Below are 25,544 nucleotides of genomic sequence, written 5' to 3' on the forward strand. Positions count from 1 at the left end.
GTTTAATGTAAAAGTCTACAAATCTTTGCTTAATTGCATGATTAATAGTAAAAATGATCTATTTGTGAAATTTTCATTTCTTATGTATAATATCTACATCACTCTGGTGAATTGTATTTTTTTTTTTTACGCCTATTATTTTTGATCCTTCTTTTCCTAAGATAGGTATGCACTTGAGCAAATGACCTCTGTTAGTGACTGGCATTGTCAGCTTCTGTTTGGAGAACCAGTACTTTCAAAGTTAACTTAAGTCATGATTGGTATATATTTTTCGCAGTTATGCCTTATATATATATATAACTATTACAAAAGCAGCAATACATACATAAACTCATTATTACTATATAATGTATAAGAGTAGGAAGTAATTTGGAGTCAGAGTTTAATGTTTTTATATTTCTCACCAAACTTAGTTATCACTATTCTCCCCCATATTTGAGTAAACAAAAATAGCTAACTCATTTTTAACATTTGCATTGTTTTTTAAAGTCTCTGCTACTTAACTTTTTCCCTGTTAGAATGATCACTATTTGCAATTTTTAATTTTTATCGCATTCCAGAAAACATTTTTGGAAGTATTTTCTGAATTTTGGGATTAAGCAGTCTGAGAGTTGAGTTTCTGCATCATTTCCCTTCCACAACTAGAAGCAGAAAGAGAAAAATATGGTCCTGCATGTCCTGGTTTGAACAGCAAACCACTACTAATTGCTTAACCACAACTCTATCCACAAAGAATTTTATAAACCCCACTGGTACATTTTTCTGGTCTTTTAAAGTGACATTTACATTCCAAACTTAAAAGCAAACTTAAGTTGGTCGTTAAACATTTTGCCATCAATATTCTAGACAATGGTTGCCATATGTTGTTTTGCAAAAATCTGGGGTCAAGTAGTGCCACAGAGCTGGTGAATTCTTGGCATTCAGTGATGGGGATAGGTCTAGGGAGCCCTATGAACTATGTAAAACTCTTTAATAGCATCATGAATAAAGTAGTCTAGGTGAAGAATACAAATGACCAAAACTTGGACTACAGGAATAGAATGAAAAGATTTCATATGGAGAGTCCCCAGAAGAAAGGTGGTTGAGATAGAAGTTGAGAGACTCCGCTTTCTGTGATGACTTAGTGGTAATACTGTGAACCTAGGAAAATGTGGAAGGAAAATGTTTTCTTTGAGGCACAGTGAGGTCAAGAGAGATAATTTTGATTTGGACATGCTGAATTTGAGATGCCTATGGGATGAGATTTAAATACTTATTGACTTAGAGAAATATGGATACTGTAGTGATCAGGGAAAGTTTAGGATTAGAAATTTAGATTTGGGAGTCCTACTTAATTTAGCAAACTGAAGCTGTTTGCTCTGTGTTCTTTCTCCCATGAGCCTTACTTGGTTTTAAAATGAAAATAGTAATTGGAAGTCTTCATGTTCATGCTTTTCGATTTAGACATATGTCGCCAACATTCTGATCGCAGTGAACCCGTACTTTGACATACCTAAAATATATTCTTCAGAAACAATAAAATCATACCAAGGAAAATCTCTTGGGACAATGCCACCCCATGTCTTTGCAATTGGTAAGTAATTTGATTGTATCTTATTTTTTGTTTTTCATTATATTTTAAAAATTTCCCTAGTTTTTATTTTGGGTTAGTAAAATATATCATGAATTGAATATTTTGGGAGGCCTGTATGATTTGAGTATATCCTCAAGTGTCTTCCTTCATGACTTTGAGGCCCAGTCCTACTGTTGTTACCCAGGTTATCACTTGTGAAAGTGTTACTTGAGCTAGATGTGAGCTATAAGAGCAGACTTCTTTCCTGATGTCTTATTTTTATATTAGGATTTTTAATTTAACATATGTTCAATAATTGAAGATGTTACATACTTCATATCTCTGGGCAATTTGTGTGGGAAGATAGCAGTCTCTGTCTTTGCCTTTCTTAGGTTCTGAGAATAAGAGAAATGGAGTTATTTGACATGCACACTCCTCTTAGCACCAGCTCATAAGTTAGTCAACCCTTGTACCCTGACATAACCAGCAGTGAAAGGATGACCTGTGTTGGTACTGATTCTTAGTGTAGTCTATTTCTTTTCATTCCTGTGTTTCTGCTTAACCAAGCTTCATGTTCACATTTGCTTGATCTGTGTACTGTATACTACTAAGCAGAATAAATATGTCAGGCAAACACAGTTTAATAGCAGATTGGTCTCAGAAGCGTTGAAGGCATTGGTGTGTTTTCTGTCAGCAAGCAAAATATTATAGTGCAGAATCCTTTGAATCTGAATGTGAACAGGGTCATCACTAGATGAAACTGCATGTTTAAAATATAAATAAACTCATTTATTTTTAATTGTTCACTGCTGAAGAGGTGTTTGCAGTGATTTCTCAAAAGGAAGTGGGACAGATCACTGATTAATTAGTCAAAAAGAATGGGTACATGTTTTGCCTTCAGAGCTTAGAGTAAAAAGTCCTCTGTAAAGACTTTTTCGTTGGTATGGTTAGCAAATGTTAAGCTGAGAAATAGTTGCTTTATAGGGCTAAGTTGATCAGGTCCTAATTTTGAATTAAAATTACTTCAAGATCACCTTAACAAAATTAAATTATACTCAATTTGTCTGTGTAGTTTTAAAATTTAAAACATTTAATAACCTCAATTGTTTGAATATAATAAGATATTTAAAAATTATATGCATAAACAATTGCAAATTTTGAACATTAATTTTGCCTATCATTGAAATGCTGACAAATCCTGTTTATATTTAATGGCAATATAACAGGTAAAAAATACACAGATTTATTTTGCAATTATGTATTTTTTTCTCCAGTAGCATTTTTGGTTGCCAAATTTCTTAATTGGAAGCTCATTACTTTTTGTTTCTCTCTGGGGACTTCATTAGATATGAATGATGAACATTTTTTTATCCCTCTGCAGACCTGCTCTGGTATTAAGAGCTGGGCCACAGCTCATAATATGAAAACATACTAACACAAGAGTTGTTTATTTGAATTTCATATTACTTAGCTGTAAGGATATTAAACTAGACCAATTAAGATGCTTTTAGAGATTCACACACACTTTTGAATGATTTTATCTTAAAATTTTGCTAACTGTAAATACACATTTATAATTTAAGTGCTCTTCAGTGGTAAATAAATTATCATTTAATCAATGTATTTTTGATGCATTATTCATTATTAATATGTTATTTTGACTCTAGCTGATAAGGCTTTTCGAGACATGAAGGTGCTCAAGATGAGTCAATCTATCATTGTATCTGGAGAATCAGGAGCTGGCAAAACAGAAAATACAAAATTTGTTCTAAGGTGAGGAATACTGAGCTAACCTGGAATAATTTGAACAGGTTTAGTTTCTTTTAATTGTTGTGATAAAAATTATAACTTAAATCTACCATCTTAACTATTTCTAGTCAGTAATGTTAAGTATATTCACATTGTTAAGCAGCCAGTCTCCAGAATTTTTCATCTTGCAAAACCAAAAACTCTGTTTCCATTAAATAGCTTCCCATTTCTCCTTGCTCCCAGCTCTTGGCAACTGCCACTCTATGTTCTGCTTCTATGATTTTGACTGCTCTGGGTATCCCATACTAGTACATCTTACAGAGTTTGTCTTTCTGTGACTTTTATTTCACTTAGCATGATGTCCTCAGGCTTCATCCTTATAGCATAGTGTCAAAATTCCCTTCCTTTTTTTTTTTTTTTGTCCTGGAAGACAGATATAATTTATTTAAAACAACCATGAAATTTTGTTATGAAGGATCAGAGAATCCATCCATACAGGTGATGAGATTATTCTGAGATGAATCTGGATTTGAGTGAAAACAACTTTCTAAAAACAACAAAAAACCCTGAGAATTCCCTTTTTTTAAAGTTTTATTTTTTTATGCATACAAGAGCTGGGGTAAAGGCCAGAGGTGCAGTGGGTGAGAGGACTCACTGTAGACAGAGTGGGGAGCAGAATAGGTGGATCTACTGAAATTCACTGCTGAGGGAAGCAGCGGGAGGCAGGAGAGGTCTGTGCGCCATGTGGGACCCTCACCAGCGACCAGTGGCTGGGGATCTAACCGGCGCTGCAGAGGCTGAGAGCAGCTTCGCAACCCAGCGGCTCAATCGCTGTGCCACCAGGGGAGGCCCTGGTAAAACCTTTTTAATTTAAGCTTATGACAGCTGACCATTCTATATTTTTATAACCATGCTCGCAATGTATCCACTTTGCTTCTGTCATATTAAACTCTACATTTTGTTTACAAACATAGTATCGTAAATATAGGAGGAGCCTTTCAGTGTAGTTCAGTTTCTTCAATTTATATACCCATGGATGTTACATCTAGTAATGAAGCTATGCCAGGACGAGTGTGTTCTGAATTCTCACAAGTGTTCTTATTGTCTTGCATAGCTAGTCGATTTTTGCATGGCATGCCCTTTTTTTTTTTAAAAAAAAATTACTATTTGTTATCTGATTGTATATGCTATTCTGAGTTAATTGTATGAAATCTATTTAAGTGTTTGTTATTCACTATTAGGTATATACAATTCTGGTTAAATAAATGCTTCCCAGTCATCTTGGAATTCTAGTGTTTCATTTCCTTATTCTTTCTCTCCTGTATATTGTAGTAAACATACAACTTTGACATTCAACTTTGTATGTGAACAAATAATTAACAAATTATGAGCCTGTGATGTAAACATAGATTGTAAATCAAAGATTACTTTTTGTTTTGAAATGTGCTGGGCAAATAGTTGTTCCATCATGTTTTATGTTTCGCTGTAACAACATGAAGAGTGGTGACTTCCTAGTTTTTAGTGGTGGATTACCTTATTTTCTCTCACACCTAATAAAGATGGAATTAGTAGGTCATCACAAAAGATTGGACTCTAATGTCGATGATGAATATTCCTGTGAGATATGCATGGCATATTTAAAATCAAATCGTTAGTTACATTCAGAATATTTCCTAAAACATTTTGTATAAGTGATGCTGGTTTACATTTGGATTGCTAAAGGCAATCCAAGTAAAATTTTAAATGTTTAAAAATACATAACCCAATAGTTGCCTTTCATGATAAATTTATAATTTTTAAGTAAAAAATTAATAATGATCCCTTTTACTTGTATGAAAATATTAAAATTATAAATATATGAGCGATGTTATATAAATTATTTTATCCTATATTTTAAACAGATATCTCACTGAATCCTATGGAACTGGACAAGATATTGATGATAGAATTGTTGAAGGTATTGTTCATTTTGGGTGGGACATAAAGTGGGGAGGGCACCAGTGAAATATGGTGGAGGACTCATTTGAGAATGAGTGCTATGCAATATGTAGTGTGTTACACTTGAGAAAAGTCGGGAAGTACTATTCCAAATGTTTCTACTGCCTTTTTACTGGAGAATAAGATGTTAACCAGCCATACATGAAAATCTTTTGATGGTCTCCTTAGTGGAATATTGGTTATTGGGAATAAATAGATCATTGATAGTATAATTTTTTTATATAAACACTTTTATACCATTTTGGGATATATCACATAATATATTAAATTCTTTTAACAAAGTTAGTAGATCATCAGTATAGGTATAAGGGGGACCTATTATTGAGTTCCCCTTTTGCCAGTAGCCAGTCTTCCACAGTAAATTGAACTTGTTGATCCTCTGTTTTCTTGCCCATCTGAAAGGTGAGGTGTATATGCTAATGTTTATTTTAGTTTTAAAGCTTTCTGACTGTGGAACTGTAGGGAAATAGAATGTAGACTGGTGGTGGGAATGTAGATTGGTCCAGCCCTCATGGAAAATAATATGGAGGTTCTCAAAATATTAAGAATAGATACACTGTAATCCAGCAGTCCGACTCCTTGACATTTATCCAAAGAATGCAAAAATACTAATTTGAAGTGCCACGTACATTCCTGTGTTTACTGCAGCACTACTTATAATAGCCAAATTATGGAAACAACCTAAATGCCCCAAAACAGATGACTAAATATATATAAGTTGTGATACATATATATGATGTAGTACTATTCAGTTATGAAAAAAGGAACTCTTACCACTTGCAACAATATAGATATAATTGGCGGACGTTATCCTAAATGAAATAAGCCAGAAGGAGAAAGACAAATATTGGATGATTTCACTGATACATGGAATATAGAAAAATAAAACAAAGGAATTGACAAACCTAAGCATGGAAATATGTATATTATTTTAAAATTATGCTTCATGCTGATTTTTTTTTGTGCAATATTTTCATTTCTCAACAGCTAATCCACTCTTAGAAGCCTTTGGAAATGCAAAGACTGTTCGCAACAATAATAGCAGTCGATTTGGAAAATTTGTAGAAATACATTTCAATGAAAAGGTAAGTGAGAGGGAGTTTTAGGGTATTAAGTTTGGGGACTATTTTAAAAAGTACACAAGTCTTGATAGAATTAGTGTTGTATTTGACCTGTGGTAACTCTTTTTAATTTTCTCTGTTACTTTGGATAGTTGAGGAAATCTATACATTCTTCTTTATGTAAAAAATACTCTGAATTTACATTGTTTACATGTATTTATCTGTTCCCTTTTATTTGATGAATATTACAACTCTATGATACACAGATGATTGTTAGAAAAGAAGTAAGTTAGCATTTTAGGTTATACTTTTAATATTTTCTGTTTTGTTTTATAGAGTTCAGTCGTTGGAGGATTTGTTTCACATTATCTTCTAGAGAAATCTAGGATCTGTGTTCAAGGCAAAGAAGAAAGGAATTACCATATTTTTTACAGGTTGTGTGCTGGTGCTTCTGAAGATATTAGGGAAAAACTTCATTTGAGCTCCCCAGATAATTTTCGGGTAGGTTGGATAGGAAGAAGTTTCATACAATTTTTACAAGTGGAATTGCTTTAAAATTTAAAACTAGTTTCAGTGGGTTTTGATATTTAATTGTATGTAGCTTACCTTAAATCCAGTGTAATAGGATAGAATGACTCTCTCTTATATAGTAATCTATTGAGGTTTATAGCTCAGCTATCATAATATTATTATGAGTAGGTACATAACAGGATAGGTAAGAGTAGATGTTAAACCCCTTATCAATTTAAACGCAATAGGAAATTTATAATAGTTCTATGATACTAACTTTAAAGTTATTTAGTTGTAAAAAATAGTTTGACCACTGAAATAATGAGGGACCCATGACTCTTCCTTAATTCTGTTCAACAGCAAATACTTGTTCCTTGCCCACTGGGTGCTTATCATTTGCTAGGGTTAAAAGATAAATAAGTCTAACTGATAAATTAAATGATAAGAGAGAGCTAGGTATAGGATAGGGATAGCATAAGTTACAAATGCTGAGCCAGGAAATGATGTTTCTATGTGAGGTATATAGGAATCGGAGGAAAGAGCTAAGGAATACACTTTATATAAAGTTCTTTGAGTTGTATTGGTAGTTGTCTTTGGACACATCTCTTCCATTTAAGAGTCATGACAAAGTGAATTATGCTTCTGTGTGTGTATTTGTTTTTGTAACTTAGTTGCTTTTTATTGAAAAGCATCTTTTAATGTATATTTAGAAATTTTAAAACTTTAAGATCCTTAGTAACTGCAGCTATTTATTTACTTTGAAAATGTCCAACCTTATATAGGACTCACCAAGTTAATTGCAATTTGCCTTTGTTGCCCACATTATCCTCATGAAAGAAGAAGAGGCATTTCTTTAAATGGTATTAAGAAAAAGAATAGAAATTACTTAAATAATATAAAATTTTGTATTGATGTGACTTTGTCAACACTGAATTGATGATATAAGATGATGTAACTCTTCTTGTCTTAATTTAGCATTTCTTTCTGCTTGGGGGTATGGTTTTTGTGTCTCTCAAGTAGCATAGGCTTCCCAGGTATAATGGCAGGCACCCTAAGAGGACAGCTACAGAGGCTCTATCAGCTTAGAGAGTGTCCTGCTTTTGTATTGTGAACTGAGGTGCGTGCTTTCTTCTCTTCTAAGCTATTCCTTTTTATGGTGAGAGGAGAGTAGGGAGACAGCATTACCCTTCACCCGCAGGCGTTAGGCAAATGATTCTGCCTTAAAGGGAAAGTGTGTTGGTAATTTCATTAGATACTGCTCTAGTTTAAACCTCCACTTTTAATTTATAGAAAAGGATGAACCAAAGGAGAACTTTATCATAGGATAAACAATTTCTTAAATTTTTTTTTTGGTCAGTGCTTTATCCAAATTTGTATGTAAACAATTATAGTTATACATTTAACAGCATTTGTATTAACTATGTATGTATTTTAGAAAATAAAAGGTTTAAGATGGTTGCATTTTTCAAAATTGTCCAACATTTTTTGCATGTTATATGGAAGCTTTTGTTGTAGTCAGGCAAAGATCCTCAAATATAAATAAAACTTGGATAGAAAGAGAATGAATGGCAAGAAGAATTGTAGCTTTTTAGTTATGGAAAAATTGGAAGAAAAAATTAACTTTGCTGGGTTTAATATTAGGTCCATGTGGCTAAAAACCAAATATTTGACAAAACAGTTGGGGAGGGAGGAGGTAGGATAAAACAAAGACAATGTTTTGGCTCTGTTTTTTTAAGCTGCTATTATTTTACTAAATACAAGAGCTCTTTTTTGAATTAGTTGAATATGCTTACCAGTGCTGTTGCCTCCCCCTTCTATTTTACTTTTTCCCCAAAGAATCTAGGGTAGAAAGAAAAACCCACTGCATATAATTTTCTGGTTTTAGCTATTTCATTATAATAGAGGTGAAGATAGAAACATTGAGCATCTAAAATATTAATTTATCTCCAAATCATTCATAATTTACTATATATATATATTTTTTGGTATTTGAATGATGTGGTAGTGTGTTCAGTCTTCGAATTCATGCTGAGATAAAGTGAAATCATAGTGAATTGATTTAAGAGCAGTTGAGATGTTTTTCAATTTTTCCCATCCTGCTCCCTACTTCCTTCCTTCCTGATCCCCCTTCTCCAAATGTGGGGAACTGAATCTCTGAGGCCCATTGTTTTTTTTCTCAAGTGCTTCCCCTGCTCTATGTTTTGAATGTATTTAATCTTTATAAGACTTCTGGGTAGCAATATAAATAATTTGATATGAAAGTTGAAATTGTTATTTGAATAATGATGAAGGTTAATAAAACAAGTATTGTAATTTATGAATAGTCTATATTATCAGTAAATGTTTTGAAGAACTGATTCTTAAAGCCAGACACTAAGAAACTCAAGGATAATATTTGTTAATCATTAAGAACTGAAAGTATTAAGCCACAATGTAATTATATATTTTATAATGAAGTGTATTCATTATTATCTGCAGTACTTATGAACTTTATTTTAAATAAGATACTTGACAATGAGAAGATTTAAAGCTTTAAGTGTAGAAAATCTTTATGGTATTTGGTTTTTATGTTAATTATTTAATTTATCCTGCTTTCAAGAATTAGGACTTTTAAAACCTTTGGTTTTATTAGTGGGAGTAAATGCTTATGAAATAAATACCCACAAGAAAAAGATTTTAACTATGTGTGATAAGGGATGTTAATTAGAATTATTAGGCAGTATGTATCAAATCATTTGGTTCTACAGTCAAAACTAATATAATGTTAAATGCCAATTATATCAATAAAATCAACAAAAAAAACAAGTGAAATAAAAAATATTTTAAGAAAAAGTAGCAATTTTAATTGAGAAATTAAATTATACCAAGGTTATATTTTCTTGTGGATCATATTTGTTAATCATCTTTAATTTTTTTAATCATAGTATTTAAACCGAGGCTGCACTAGATACTTTGCTAACAAAGAAACTGACAAACAGATTTCACAGAACCGAAAAAGTCCTGAGGTATAGTAGACTTTTTTATTTAATTAAAACTTTCAATTAAACAAATGCTCAAGAATATATTATGCTTTTTATTTTGGAATCCAAATAATATTTCCTAATTTAGGCTTGTACTTAAAAAAAAAATCCCACCCAGGGGTCTCCCTGGTGGTGTAGGCGGTTGAGTGCCGCGCTGTGAGGCTGTCCACAGCCTTCTGCAGTGTGGGTTCGATCCCACCCACTTGGCGTGGCAGACCTCTCCTGTCTCCCCCGCTGCTCCCGTCAGCAGTATGTTTTGTCAGTCTGCCTATTCTGTTCACCACTCTGTCGCTGGTGAATCCTCTCACCCTCCCGTGCATCTGGCCTATACCCCGGCTTTTGTATAAATAAAATAAATCTTTAAAAAAAAATTCCACTCATCCACATCTTTCTCACAATGAAATGCTTTATGCCTCTGTTGGTATCTATGGAAGCTACAGGTTCTGATTTTTCTTGGCTAGTTTCAATGCCCTGTTCTCCTCTTGTTTTTCCCAGCATGATGGGAAAAAATGCTAATCTTTTTGAAATTAGTAAATTGCTAACCTTTTTTGAAATTTACTATCATAATAATCATTTGGGATTAAGTATAAAATATCTTTCAAAATTTATGATTTATTGCCCACTTGATTGATATAGACAAGAAATAGAGTAAGCATTGTTGTGAAAAACAGTGCTTATATGTTATTGCATTTCTTCTTAAAACATTATAAATATATATTATGAAAGTGAATATATAGATCTTATTAAATTATTGTATTTCTGAGAGTAATTAGATATGATTGTACTATTTAGTGTTATTTTCAAAACATTAAATCCATATGTTAGGAGTAGTATGAATTTTATTCAAGGAGCTTAAATAATGAACTAAGTTAGAATTAATATTTGGTACTAGTTCATATTATCTTTATTAAAATATTTAAATAATTGAACCATTTTTAGTATACTGAGTTTTTAATTTAACACTTCTGTATTTTTGACTTGGATGTTTATGACTTTTTCAAGTTGGGTAGGGTGAATTATGTTTCCTATACATTCATAAAAAAGAGCAGAAAGTTAGTAAAAAATCTCTTTTTGAATTCTAAGCAGATGAGCCTACAGTTAATTTTTTTTAGATTAACATTTTATCTGTCATTTTACATACAAATACCTGAATTATAAACCATAAACTTTGTTATAGTTGGAACATTAAGAAGTGACATTAATATTTATTATGATAGTTTCCTTTGTCATGTTATGTTTTTTTATAAGGCATCATTAAAATACAGAGATTGTATTTCCACTAAGGCAATAGAAACATTTTCTAGTTGGGCTTTGCAGTTCCCCTAAAAGAAAAAAATACATACACTTGACTTTTAGGCATGGAAAAAGCTGAGTAGAGAGGAAAGAAAACTGGATTTTACTCTCCAAGGGGTAATATGTACTCTGTACTCTCCTGAGAAAAAAATGTACTGTTTCTGATTCTAGAGTCAGCATAATTAGTCAGGAATCTTAGTCGTATTATGGTTTGTATATATAATATATGTATGAATATATGTGAACGATGAATTGATTAACAAGTTTAAATTACTTTTTATGTCTTCTTTGCCAGGAGGATAAGGTGATCATTTTGACTAATTAGATCCTTTTGAATGTCTTTAAGCTGCGTGTAATTTTTAGGAGAATGCAGTATTTTTAGTCTGTCATTTGATTAGACACCATTTTTAAATGAAATACCCAATTACAAGACTAAAAATTCTGCATGATAGGTGTTTTCTGCTAATTTTGGCTGCATGTAATCATTTACTTTGCTTCCGTTAAGAATAAAATTTAATTTCTTTAGAGATTTTCCAGAAATAAACATTATAAAGAATTTTGTAGAAAGACAATCACAACTTTAGCTGGGAAGCAATTGACAACTGGAGGAAACAAAGTCTCTTTGAGGCATCCTTCATGGCCAGTTAATTTTGATACTGTATTATCTAATGTTTAATTTTGCTAATTCAGTCTCAAATTCTGGAAAATTCCTAGCCCAATCTTTCTGTGCCCAGAAACTTTTATTTTTCTCCTCCTGTGTCTTTAGGCCTGAGTTTCTTCAATTTTTCTGCGTTTGTTGTAGTTTTTACAAATAAATGCTTTAGAGGCAATTTCTTTTAGGGAAGAAAGTGAATTTTCTCTTCATTTTTTTCTAAAATATTTTCAGTCATTGCATAAATTCTTGGACTAATAAGCATAGTGCTTAGTAATATACTTTACCATATATAGTTATACAGAAAGATTTAAAAAATAATTCTCAGACAAAAAAAATTTATTACCCTTTCCAATATTTACTACTGTTGAATATTGGTGCACTTGAGAGGTACATTATACCTAAAGAATAATGGTCAATCATCACTTGAAAATTTTTATTATAGATTAATATTTACATGAAAGAATAATGTAGAGAGATCCAGTGTACATTTTTGTCCATATATTCAGTTTTTAAATGTGTGAGAATATTAAGATTTTTCCATTGATGCATTTTATTTTTGCATGTTATATAGTGCATTAATAGACCTTGTCTGGCTGTTTTAATATACTCAATGTAAAGGTCATTTAACTGACTTGTTTTTATTTTATAGTATCTTAAGGCAGGCTCTTTGAAAGATCCACTGTTAGATGACCATGGAGATTTCATTAGAATGTGCACAGCCATGAAAAAGATTGGTTTGGATGATGAGGAAAAGCTTGATCTGTTTCGAGTAGTAGCTGGTGTCCTGCACCTTGGAAATATTGATTTTGAGGAAGCTGGCAACACTTCAGGTTTCTTCGTGTTTTTGTTTTGCTTTAAAGAGGAGTAAAATTGGAAATTATTTCATTTCCTTGTTATATGTAAAATGAATCTGTTTATGTGTTAGTCAATACCCTGAAGTTTCTAGAATATCTTGTGTTACATGGTGAATCTTGCTGTGCCATTAATCACCACGAGCTTTGTTTTGAACATATGATACTGGTAAGAAGTAAACTTGAAGTATCTTATGATAGATACATAACTGTAACCACCAGCATCATATTTAGTTAAAATTTTCAACTAATACTACACTTTACCAGTAAGTGAGCAGAATAATTGCCCGCCATCTATTAAGGCATTTTTGACATTTTCTTCTGACTCATTGACTAAACTTGGATTGTTAAGTAGGGCAATTGCATACAAAAAAGTCCATATACTTTATTAATGGGAAATGAAACTAAGTTCGACTTTATGCAAATTGAAGAGCATTTAAATATCTGAATGATAGTTTCAAGTTTCAAATGTTTTAGTTTGTTAAGTTCTCTCTGCAACTTCAGGTGTCTCTATGTAAAACTTTTTTGTATAATCTTAAATTTGATACATGAATACATGGGTTGGCAAACTGTGGTCTATGGTCAAATCTGAACAACTGCCTGTTTTTGTAACTAAAATGTTTTGGAACATATTCACACCCATTCATTTATGTTTGTGTATTCTGGCTTTCATGCTACAGTGGTAGAGTTGAGAGGTGGTAATAGAAACTATATAGCCAGCAAAGCCTAAAATCTGATTTTTCAGAGAAAAAGATAGTAGCATTAATATATTATTTTAAAATTTTGTATCCAGAAATGAGTCGAAAAAAATCAAAAGAATTATTGTGAGGACTATGCGTATCTTAGTGGTAGATGTGGTGTGGTAACATACATCTGAGAAGGTGTGAACACATACCTCTGAATCATATTTGGTCTTGTGTACTCAGACTACTTCAATATAAAATAATACAATTAAGAATATCAAAAAGCACCTTTAATGTAATAGTCAATAATTTGGACTTTAGGTATTAAAAGCTCTGAGCTTTGTTCTTTTCATTCATAAAATAATGAGGAAATATTCCATGAGAAGTATAATCACTAGCAATAGTATGCATATAAAAAAAGGGCATAGAGGAAGGAAAAATAACATTTAAAAATATGTATCTACATGTGCATGACCCTTCATATACTGTATTTCATCATAAACATAATCATAGTTTAAACTTCATAAAGATAATGAGGTAGAGGATATTATTTCAATTTTACAGAAGTGTAGCCTATGTAGAAGGTAAATAATATGGTTATAAAGAGACTGTAGATGTAAGAGCTGGGTTATACCCATCTCTGACTAACTCAAGTACTTGTCATAATCATTCCTCTTTGCCTCCAGTAGCTGAACTTTAGAAGGAATCCTATCTGTGAACGAGCAGATTGAAATAGATAGTCCTAATGACTTTCACATTCAGTGTCCTGTGATGCTGATGATTCAGTAACAGCAGATGCACCGTAGTGTTTAAGGGGATATGCTTTTGAGCCAAACTGCTTGACCATGTACCATGTACTGCCTATATGACCTTGGACTGGGAACTTAATCTTTCCATGTCAGAGTTTCTGTAACAGTCCTTACTTTGTGGAAGTGGCGTGTGAATACACACACACACACATCGAGAGCAAGAGCAAAATAGGGAGAAATAGCCATATTGATCTATAAAACTGTGTTACAGCTTTTTCCACTAAAATTACTACTGGAGTCTTGAATTTTAATGCAGCGCTATATTTCTCCAAAGATTTAGAGTATTAACAAGGGTTATAATTCAGTATCAGTATATTTTGCTTCCAAGGTCATAAAAAAGTGAAACAGTGACAGATTAATATTGATAGGCTGAAAAGATTATACCATGGACTGCGTTGAGTAAGGATCTGCCTTTCATCTTGGCAGTGTGAGTGTCTAACAAGGATGGTAAAATCTAAAGTTAAAAATAAGCCTTATCTATTCCATGCTTTTATTTAAGTGACGTGTACTTCTAAGAACTGAGGCTTGAAAATCTGGCTTAAATAATGTTTATTAATCTCAAATTAAAATATATTTTCATTAGGTGGCTGTAATCTGAAGAATAAATCTGCTCAGTCATTGGAATATTGTGCTGAATTATTAGGTTTGGATCAAGATGATCTTCGTGTAAGTTTAACTACAAGAGTCATGCTAACAACAGCAGGGGGCACCAAAGGAACAGTTATAAAGTAAGTTCCTTAACTCATTGCTTTGTAAAAATCCTGTCTCTAGTTTGTCAGGATATGTTTTGAGAATACTAAGATAGATTTATTTATTTTTAAAGATATATTTATTTATGCATATAAGAAATGGGGTACAGGCCAGAGAGGCGGGGGGTGAGAGGATTCACCAGAGACAGAGTGGGGAATAGAATGGGCAGACTGACTGAAATACACTGCTGAGGGGAGTAGTGGGCGAGACAGGAGAGGTCTGCTGTGCCATGTGGGTAGCTCCATGGACGGCCAGGGATGGAACGCCTGCTGCAGAGGCTGCGGTTAGCTTCACAGTGCTGTGTTTAACCTCTTGTGCCACCAGAAAGGCCCAATACTAAGATTTAAAGGCATGATTTACTTCATGATTCTTTCTTTTCATTTTAATGTTCTGAAACATATACTTGAGAGATCAAAGTTCTGTGTCTCTCACCCTTGTTATCTACCATATAATTAAACCCCTACTTCTATAGCTCTCAGAATTGTTCCTTTCAGACATATTACATATTACAAATTTGAAATTTGTAAGTTAGAGATGCTTGCTTTTATACAACTACGAAAATGAGTAGATTATGTTAATCAGTATTTGTTCTAGGCAATAATTAAGTTTTTTTCAGTGTTTCAGAATTGTACTGTTTTGAGAATAATTTTAATAATGAGATATAATTCACATGAGAGTCACTCTATTTTTGAGTAGACAGTACATTTTTTTGAGCTAAATAATTTACTCGATAATAGTTTTTGTTTCTAATTGTAGATATACTGCCTTTAGTTCTCTTACAGTATTCTACTTAGCCCTATATGTGTCTGTTCACAAATGACCTTTTGGAATTATTTATTTTTTTCTTCATAGTGAATACATTTATGTATACTTTGCTCTTGGGTCTGGCCAACACTCACAATATATTACTTTAAGAATTTTCATTGGTAGAGCCTCCCCCGTGGTGCAGTGGTTGAGCGCTGGGCTGTGAAGCTGCCCGCAGCCTCTGCAGCACCGATTCGATCCCTGGCCACTGGGTGAGGATCCCACATGGCACGCAGACCTCTCCTGCTGCCCGCTGCTCCCCTCAGCAGTGTATTTCGTCAGCCTGCCTGTTCTGTTCCCCGCTCTGGCTCTGGTGAATTCTCTCACCCTCCCACGTGTCTGACTGTACCCAGTGCTTGTATAAATAAATAAATAAAATCTTAAAAAAAAAAGTCCTTAAAAAAAAAAAAAAGAATTTTCATTGGTATACTCTTCTTTTGTAGGGTACCCCTGAAAGTGGAGCAAGCTAACAATGCTCGTGATGCCTTGGCAAAGACTGTCTATAGCCATCTTTTTGATCATGTGGTGAACAGAGTAAATCAATGTTTTCCATTTGAAGCATCATCCTATTTTATTGGTGTCCTAGACATTGCTGGTTTTGGTAAATATAGTTTCATTTGTGAACTTGTTTGATCTCATTCCACTCAGTTTTTCTAAACTTTTTTCTCCCATAATACCTTTCACTTGATATGTTTTCTGGTATATCTCCAAACCTACATTTAATTTCATAATGTGATTTTATAGTGAATGCTAAAAAAGAAAACAAAAAGGGAAGTCTTACGGGTTTTGGTCACACTAATGCTAAAAAAAAGAAACATTGATTAAAATCACTATACTTAGGGGATGTCTCTGTACTCTCAAATGAATATAAGTGAGTAAGGATAAAATTTTGGGCTACTAATAAGGAGGATAAGGTCCATACAATTTCTGGCAACAGTGTAGAACTGAGTACAGGTTGACCTAGCAGATAGGCTGACTTCATTACTACATGTAAAACTCCATCATAATTATCAGCTGATAGCTATTCCCATTTAATCACCCATCCAGTTAAGACTTCAGGATAAATATTTGAGAATAGTTGCAGAACTGTGCAACCAGGAATGAAATACATCACCAAAATCTGAATGCTTCTTTGTTTTGAATGACTCTGCTCTAAATATCTCAGAGTAAATAGGATTTTTTTTTTTACTGGACTTTATCAGTGTGAAGTTGGTGGTGTTCTGACTCCATGGGAGTGGTGCTTTCCTCCTTTATAGTTTGTTGACCTTTGCCAAGGAAAGATAGGAGTGTTTACATTTTGGGAAGGGGCAGAGTTTTGTTTTTTATGTGATATATCACATAACCTTTTATCAAGGATAGGGAAACATTTATCACTGACTGAACACTTGCTTCCTGGTCTGCACCAGTTTTGGCATGACACCCACCTACACGCAATCATAACATTTTAGTACTTTTGGGAACTTAGAGATAAGGTAATATATTCCATTAATTGTAAAAATGTGTTAGTGTCCATAACATTTTTTTTTTTTTTTTAAAATATTAAATTTTATTTTTATATTCCCCCATACAATTGCAAACGCCCCATTCTGACCCCAATCCTTCCCCTCCCGCCCCCCACCCCCAAAAAGTGTCTCTGGTTCATAGTTTTTTTGTTGATTTTGATTTTCACTTTCTTATATTCATTTTCCTGGTCCCTTATTTAAGTTTTCTAGATTCCTGCTATGAGTGAGACCATCCGGTATTTTTCTTTTTCTTTTTGGCTTATTTCGCTGAGCATGATCCCTTCCAGTGCCATCCATGTTGCTGCAAATTGCATGTGTTTATCTTTTTTGAATGCTGAGTAATATTCCATGGTATATATGTACCACATCTTCTTGATCCAGTCATCTATTTTTGGGCATTTGGGTTGTTTCCAAAGCTTAGCTATTGTAAACAGTGCTGCTATAAACATAGGAGTGCAGGTGCTCTTTGGAATTGATGTTTCTGTGTCCTTTGGGTAAATACCTAGGAGTGGAATTGCTGGATCATATGGAAGCTCTATGTTTAGTAGGTCCAGAAATCTCCACACAGCTCTCCATAGTGGTTGGACCAGTTTGCACTCCCACCAACAGTGCACAAGAGTTCCTTTTTCTCCACATCCTCGCCAACATTTGTTGTTGCTAGTTTTTTTAATATGTGCCATTCTCACTGGTGTGAGATGGTATCTCATGGTAGTTTTGATTTGCATTTCCCTGATTACAAGTGATGTTGAACATTTTTTCATATGCCTGTTGGCCATTTGCATTTCCTCTTCAGAGAAGTTTCTTTTTAGCTCTTCTGCCCATTTTTTGACTGGATTATTTTCTTTGTTGTTGCTGAGTCTCATCAGCTCTTTGCAGATTTTTGTGACCAGTCCTTTATCATTAGTGTTGGGTGCAAAAATGTTCTCCCAGTTGGTGGGGTTTCTCTTTGTTTTTGTTATTGTCTCTTTTGCTGTGCAGAAGCTCTTTAATTTGATGTAGTCCCAGCTGTTTATCTTTCTCTTCACTATCACTGCTTTGGGTGATGTGTCTGTAAAGATGTCTTTGATGTGCAAATCACGTAGTGTTTCGCCTATATTTCCTTCTATGTATTTTATGGTTTCAGGTCTTATGTCTAGTTCTTTAATCCATTTTGAGTTGATTTTTGTGTATGGTGTGAGGTAGTGGTCAAGCTTCATTCTTTTGCATGTAGCGACCCAGTTTTCCCAGCACCATTTATTGAACAAACTTTCTTTGCTCCAATGCATAGTCTTTGCTCCTTTGTCAAAGATTAGTTGACCATAAATCTGTGGGTTTATTTCTGGATTTTCTATTCGATTCCATTGGTCTGTATGTCTGTTCTTGTTCCAATACCATGCAGTTTTGATGATTATGGCTTTGTAGTATAGTTTGAAGTCTGGGAGTGTGATGCCTCCATTTCCTTCTTTTTTTTTCAGTAGAGCTTTGGCTATTCGGGGTTTTTGGTGATTCCATATGAATTTCATCAATAATTGTTCTATTTCTTTGAAGAATGCCATTGAGATTTTGATTGGAATAGCATTGAATCTGTATATTGCTTTTGGTAGGATGGCCATTTTAATAATGTTTATTCTTCCAATCCATGAGCAGGGGATGTCTTTCCATTTCTTTGTGTCTTCTTCTATTTCTTTTAACAGTGTTTTATAGTTTTCTTTGTATAGGTCCTTTACCTCTTTTGTTAGATTTATTCCCAAATATTTGATTTTTTTTGTTTCGATAATAAAAGGGGTGGTTTTTTTGATTTCTTCTTCTTCAGATTTATTGTTTGTGTATAGGAAGGCCACTGACTTTTGCATGTTGATTTTGTATCCTGCCACTTTACTGAATTGATTGATGAGTTGAATTAGTTTTTCTGTGGAGATTTTGGGGTTCTCTATGTATATTATCATATCATCTGCAAATAGTGATAGTTTGACTTCTTCTTTTCCTATTTGGATTCCTTGGATGTCTTTCTCTTGTCTTATTGCTCTGGCTAGGACTTCCAGTATTATATTGAAAAGCAGTGGTGAGAGTGGACATCCTTGTCTTGTTCCAGATCTTAATGGAATTGCTTTCAGCTTTTCACCATTGAGAATGATACTGGCTGTTGGCTTGTCATAGATGGCCTTTATGATGTTGAGGTATGTTCCTTGTATCCCAAGAATTTCAAGGGCTTTTATCATGAATGGGTGTTGCACTTTGTCGAAAGCTTTCTCAGCATCTATTGATATTATCATATGGTTTTTATATTTCTTTTTGTTGATGTGTTGGATAACGTTGATTGATTTTCGGATGTTAAACCATCCTTGTGCCCCTGGAATGAATCCAACTTGGTCGTGGTGAATTATCTTATGGATACATTGTTGGATTCTGATAGCTAAAATTTTATTGAGGATTTTTGCATCAGTGTTCATTAGGGAGATTGGCCTATAGTTTTCCTTTTTTGTGTTGTCCTTATTCGGTTTTGGTATTAGTGTAATATTGGCTTCATAGAACGTGTTTGGTATTGTCCCTTCCTTCTCAATTTTTTGGAAGAGTTTGTGAAGGATAGGCACTAATTCGTCTCTGAATGTTTGGTAGAATTCATTTGTAAATCCATCAGGTCCTGGGCTTTTGTTTTTGGGGAGGTTTTTAATTACCATTTCAATTTCGCTGCTTGTAATTGGTCTGTTTAGGTGTTCTATTTCTTCTTTATCTAGCTTTGGGTGATTGTAGAGTTGTAGGAATTTGTCCATCTCCTCTAGATTGTTGAACTTGTTTCCATATAACTGTTCATAGTAGTTACTGATTATTCTTTTGATTTCTGCTGTGTCCGTTGTGATTTCTCCTCTTTCATTTATGATTCTGTGTATTTGTGCTTTCTCCCTTTTTTCCTTTGTGAGCCTGGCTAGGGGTTTGTCTATTTTATTTATTTTTTCAAAGAACCAGCTCTTGGTTTCATTGATCTTTTGGATTGTTTTTTTTAGTTTCAATTTCATTTATTTCTGCTTTGGTTTTTATTATTTCTTTTCTTCTACTGGTTCTGGGGTTTTTTTGTTGTTCTTTTTCTAGATCTTTGAGCTTCGAGATTAGGTTGTTTCTTTGAGTTCTTTCTTGTTTTTTGATGTGAGCTTCTATTGCTATATATTTTCCTCTTATTACTGCTTTTGCTGCATCCCATACATTTAGGATATTGGTGTCCTCCTTGTCATTCAATTCAAAGAATTTTTTAATTTCTTCTTTGATCTCCTCGTTAGTCCAGTGGTCTTCCAGTAGTGTGGCTTTTAATCTCCATGAGGTAGGATAGTTCCTTGCCTTCTTTTTATGATTTATTTCTAGTTTGATGCCTTCGTGGTCAGAAAAGATGGTTGGTATGATTTCAATCTTGGTGTATCTGTTGATGTTTGTCTTGTGCCCCAGTATGTGATCGATCCTGGAGAATGATCCGTGTGCGCTTGAGAAAAATGTGTACTCCGTTTTTTTTGGGTTTAGTGTTCTATAGATGTCTGTTAAGCCCAAATGCTCTAGGTCCTTATTTAGAGCTTTAGTTTCTTTACTTATTTTTTGTCTTGTTGATCTATCCATTGTTGATAGTGGTGTGTTGAAGTCTCCCACTACATATGTGTTTTCTCTGATGTCTGTTTTCAGAGAGGACAACAGTTGTCTGATATATTTTGGTGCTCTTTCGTTTGGTGAGTATATGTTAATGAGTGTTATTTCTTCTTGAAGTATTGTCCCCTTAATCATAATGTAGTGACCATTGGGGTCTCTTTTTATTTTTTTGAGTTTGAAGTCTGTTTTATCTGATATAAGTATAGCTGTTCCTGCTTTCTTTTTTGGCCCATTTGCTTGTAGGATTGTTTTCCATCCTTTGACTTTGAGCCTATTTTTATCTTTTGTAGCTAAATGTGTTTCCTGGAGACAGCAAAAGGTTGGGTTTTGTTTCTTAATCCAGGCTGCAACTCTGTGTCTTTTTATTGAAGAGTTTAGTCCATTTACATTTAGAGTTAATATTGATATGTTAGCATCTGTATTTGCCATTATGTTTGTCTTTCCTTTGATTTTATTTATTTATTCTTTTAATAACTTTTTTTTTTTTTTTTGGTCTTCTTTCGTTGTTATTCGTCCCTCTGAGGTTCTGGTTTTAGGATTCCTTGTAGTATTTTTTGGAGTGGGGGTTTAGTCGCAATGAAATTCCGGAGTTTCTCTTTGTCTGGGAAGGTCCATATTCTTTCTTCATGGAGGAAAGAGAGCTTTGCGGGATAGAGTATTCTTGGTTGGCATCTGTTTTCTTGGAGTCTGTTGACTATGTCCCTCCACTCTCTCCTTGCCCGTAGTGTTTCTTCAGAGAAGTCTGATGTCAGCCTGATTGGTTTTCCTTTGAATGTTATCTGTTTCTTCCCTCTTGTCAGCTTCATTATTTTTTCCTTGTCCTGGATTCTTGGGAGCTTTACTATTATGTGTCTTGCTGTGTTTTTCCTTTCGTCGTGGAAGTTTGGTGTTCTTCTTGCTTCTTGTATATCAATTTTCAGCTCCTTCTTCTCATTTGGGAAGTTCTCTTCAATTATATCCATGAATATTTTCTCTGTTCCTACATCTCTCTCCTCTCCTTCTGGAATTCCTATAACTCTTATATTTCCTTTCCTCATGGAGTCAGATAGTTCCCGAAGTCTTTCTTCATTCTTTTTCCTTCGTACTTCTCTTTCCTTTTCTGTTTTGGTTCTTTTTATTTCTGTGTCTTCAAGATTACTTATTCGTTCTTCCATTTCATCTATTCTGCTTTCATTGCTTTTCCCAGAGTTCTTTAGTTCCTCCATTAATTCTTTGATCTCCTGCATTTCTCTTACTTCCCTCTTTAGGGACTCAATTTCCTTCTTCTGATCTATCACTTTTTTAATCATGGCAATTTTAAATTCGCTTTCTGGAAGGCTCAGAAGTTCTTCCAAGTTGCTGTCGTTGCAATCTGGGGAGTGGTTTTCTTTTTGTGGTGTGCTTCTTTCCTGAGGAGTTTTTAGGTTGCGTGTGGTTCTTCTACTCCCTACTGTCTGTTTTCTAATTTGTCGTATGCGTTGGGACACTGTGTTGCTCGGACTGACTGACATCTTGGGTGAACTTCTCCGCTCCCCTCTGTCTCTTCCAGGAGCCATCTCTGTCTTCTGGGGGAGCTTTCTGCTGGTTTTAGGCAGTTTTTACTGAAGAAATGTCCCTGTTCTCAAATGGCGAAGTGGGATGCAGTCCCTGCGCCTCCGGTTTCAGGCACACTCTTCTGCGCACCCGGTCTGCCCCGGACGTGGGTGCCTGCTCCCTCTGTGGGCTCAGACTGCTGGTCGGAAGGGGCCTGGCGTGGAATAACTTCCCGGCTGGCCACTGGGTCCTCCAGAAACCTTCTGCCCTTTTCAAGCAGTCTTAAGAAATGTCCTGTTTTATAGGGTGTTAGTGACTTTTTTTTTTTCCTGGTCGCTAGGTGGCGCCAGAGATCTCTCCTATTGTCCTTGGGGGGCTGTTTTTCGCCTCCCCCCACCCCGTGGGACAGAGAACAGAGCGGGAATGGTAGGGTACACCTCAACAGCTTTGGGGTGCTGTGTCTGCCTTGTGCCCCACCGTCGTGGAGAAACCACGCCCCGAATTTTCGTGCCCCGGGTCTCAGTTCAAAGCCCTCAGGTCCAGGACGCGGGCTGTAGCCCAGTTCAGTGGCGTGGGAATGGCTCCTTTTGCACCGCTCCCGTGCCTGGGCGCCTGGATCCTGCTTACTCAGGGAGGGACCTTCACCTCAGTGAGGACCTCCAAGCGTCTCCCCGCAAGCCTAGGTCGTCTCCCCGCAAGCCTAGGTCGTCTCCCCGCAAGCCTAGGTCGCAGGCGCGGGGACCTGGGCAGCCGCGATCCAGGTCTGCACTTGCTTTTCAAGCGTGCCGAGCACTCCGCGTTTCCGCGCCAGCTTACCGGCAGCCCGGGCTGTGTGCGCGTCTCCCGGGGTCTTTGTTCTTCTCTAATGGCGTCCGGAGCCGTTCGCTCACCGCCGGGGATCCTGCAGGGTTCGCCTCAGCTCCCGTTCATGGGGTGTGGTGGCTGCAATAGTTCCTTTCCGCTCACAGTCCCGCTTGCTGCCTCGTTTGTTCTTGTGGGCCGTTTTGGTTTGTTGTTTCCTCCTCTCTGTGGGTCGGAGAGTGCCGCCTCTGTGGGCGGGGGAGGGGAGCAGGGTTCTGCGCTTCCCTCCCTTCTCGTCCTCTTTTATGGCCACTTTCTTCTTCGGGCAGTTCGCTGGCGTCACCCGTTTATCTTCCGTGTCCCAGTTCTCACTGGGACCTGCCGCTTTTCCTCCCTATTCACTTTTTTTAATGGGAGATCTTACTCGCAGCGTCTCCTCGCCCGCCATGTTGCTCCGCCCCTTGTCCATAACATTTTTTTATGACTGTTTACAAATCACAGAAAATCTGCTAGAGCATGTGTATTTAAGCCATTTTTGCTCTTTAATTAATTTAGATTGCTTTGACACCTGTGCATTAAAAATTTGTGATGGTGGGCTTACATTTTATATCTTTTATTATTTGACATTTATCTCATGTGACAACTAACCTTTTTTTGTAGAACAGAGCAAGGTATTTTTAATACTTTATTTTAATGCCTAACAAAATTTAAGTCTTAGAATAAGAGCATATGGGGAGTTTAGAGCAATTATATGTATTTTTACTGAGTCTTAAATTAGTCATTGGCATAATAAAATTTTGTTCTAAGATAAATTTATAACATAAAGTTAATCTCATGGTGACTCTTAATTCTGGTTTTATATTTTCAGAGTACTTTGAACATAACAGCTTTGAACAATTTTGCATCAACTATTGCAATGAAAAACTTCAGCAATTTTTTAATGAAAGGATCCTGAAGGAGGTAATTGCCTTTGCAATTTAGATTTAAGAACTGCAATAAACTGTTTAGATTTGAAGGAACAGAAATGTGTGACAGTTACCCCGATTGATTGGGTAAAATGTAAGATACCCCAGGGGATCATAGATGCCCAGCATAGGCCCCTCTGGCTTAACTGTTGTTCAAACACAGCAGAAGTGTTAATGGTACAGTTGGAGCTTAGGGATCCAATAAAAACTCTAGTAGGTACCTCAGGAATGAAGATCTATTACCTCTTACTAGTGGCTTTTACTAGACTTAAACTTCTGCTTCTTTTTCTGGTTCTATTATTTCTATTCCTGCTACTGCTGCATGTCTTTTTACTTTCATCACTGACCTTGGCATCTACCACCCTTCTTCTGTATCTGTTCCTACCCACTCTTCTTGCTACCTGCTTGCCCTCTCTGTGTGTGGCAGGAATCCTACAAAGTCAAGAGATTTGATGGGCCCATTGACCTGAAATGCCTCTGGGCAGAGTTTTCCCTGCTATACTCATGTGTGCCTATGAATGATATACCTTTGGCCAGATACAAATCTCTGGTCCAGTAAAGAACTTCCTGCCACTGCTGATAGTGAATAACTGTGAATGTGGCTGACCGCAAGTCTAGGAAAGTTACTTTATAGTTCTTTAGCCTGCAGAGTAAGTAAAGGGGGTTTTGGATCAGTTCATTTGTGATTAGATTTACCATTTCCTCCCTTTTGTTCAAGTTATTCAGTGTTTTCCTACCAAAACCTTAACTTCCATCCTTTGAGTTTTCTGACATAAATTTTACTGAATGAAGATAGTAATGTTAATGGAAACTAAGAAATAATCTAGTGCAGGGCCTCCCCGGTGGCGCAGTGGTTGAGAGCTGGGTTGCAAAGCTGCCCGCAGCTTCTGCAGCGCCGGTTCGATCCCCGGCTGCCGGCGAGGGTCTCACATGGCGCGCAGACCTCTCCTGCCGCCCGCTGCTCCCCTCAGCAGTGTACTTCACCTGTCTGCCTGTTCTGCTCTCTGCTCTGGCTCTGGTGAATTCTCTCTCCCTCCCGACTTCTGACTGTACCTATTGCTTATATAAATAAATCTTTAAAAAAAAAAAGTTTCCTTTAAAAAAAAAAAAGAAAAAGAAATAATCTAGTGCAGCCCTTTATTTTACAAATGAAGGAACTGATTTCCAGAATAGTTCAGTGACTTCTGTAGATCTGAACCTACCTTTCTGGCTGCTGGACCACAACACTGTATTCTCTTAGTTTTAGCACAGCTGTTCTATAAGTTCTTGCTCTCATTGAATAGACTTGAAATGTGAAAGATTTTATCTTCTGTATCTATCCCATTCATCTTCTTTCTATATTTTATTCTGCTTTCATCTTTATGGGTTTCCCAGCACATTCCAGATTTTGTATATTTTTAATATATACTACATTTAAACCAAT

At 35.3% G+C, this 25,544-nt stretch overlaps 1 protein-coding gene across 8 annotated transcripts in view; it reads left to right on the forward strand.

Annotated features, from left to right (window-relative positions):
* Nucleotides 1–25,544, forward strand: part of MYO6 (myosin VI) — a 140,196-nt gene that overhangs the window by 64,396 nt on the left and 50,256 nt on the right. For all 8 annotated transcript variants that reach the window (XM_054698961.1, XM_054698960.1, XM_054698963.1 and 5 more), the window contains 10 exons: nucleotides 1,444–1,573; nucleotides 3,220–3,325; nucleotides 5,203–5,258; nucleotides 6,287–6,384; nucleotides 6,697–6,861; nucleotides 9,795–9,875; nucleotides 12,488–12,668; nucleotides 14,765–14,909; nucleotides 16,179–16,336; nucleotides 24,025–24,116. In XM_054698961.1, the coding sequence (XP_054554936.1) occupies nucleotides 1,444–1,573; nucleotides 3,220–3,325; nucleotides 5,203–5,258; nucleotides 6,287–6,384; nucleotides 6,697–6,861; nucleotides 9,795–9,875; nucleotides 12,488–12,668; nucleotides 14,765–14,909; nucleotides 16,179–16,336; nucleotides 24,025–24,116 (1,212 nt within the window). The remainder of the gene's footprint in view (nucleotides 1–1,443; nucleotides 1,574–3,219; nucleotides 3,326–5,202; nucleotides 5,259–6,286; nucleotides 6,385–6,696; nucleotides 6,862–9,794; nucleotides 9,876–12,487; nucleotides 12,669–14,764; nucleotides 14,910–16,178; nucleotides 16,337–24,024; nucleotides 24,117–25,544) is intronic.

This window comes from Talpa occidentalis, unplaced genomic scaffold (genome assembly GCF_014898055.3).
Source record: "Talpa occidentalis isolate TD23 unplaced genomic scaffold, MPIMG_talOcc4v2.1 talOcc4.2, whole genome shotgun sequence".
In the NCBI taxonomy this organism is placed as follows: domain Eukaryota; kingdom Metazoa; phylum Chordata; class Mammalia; order Eulipotyphla; family Talpidae; genus Talpa; species Talpa occidentalis.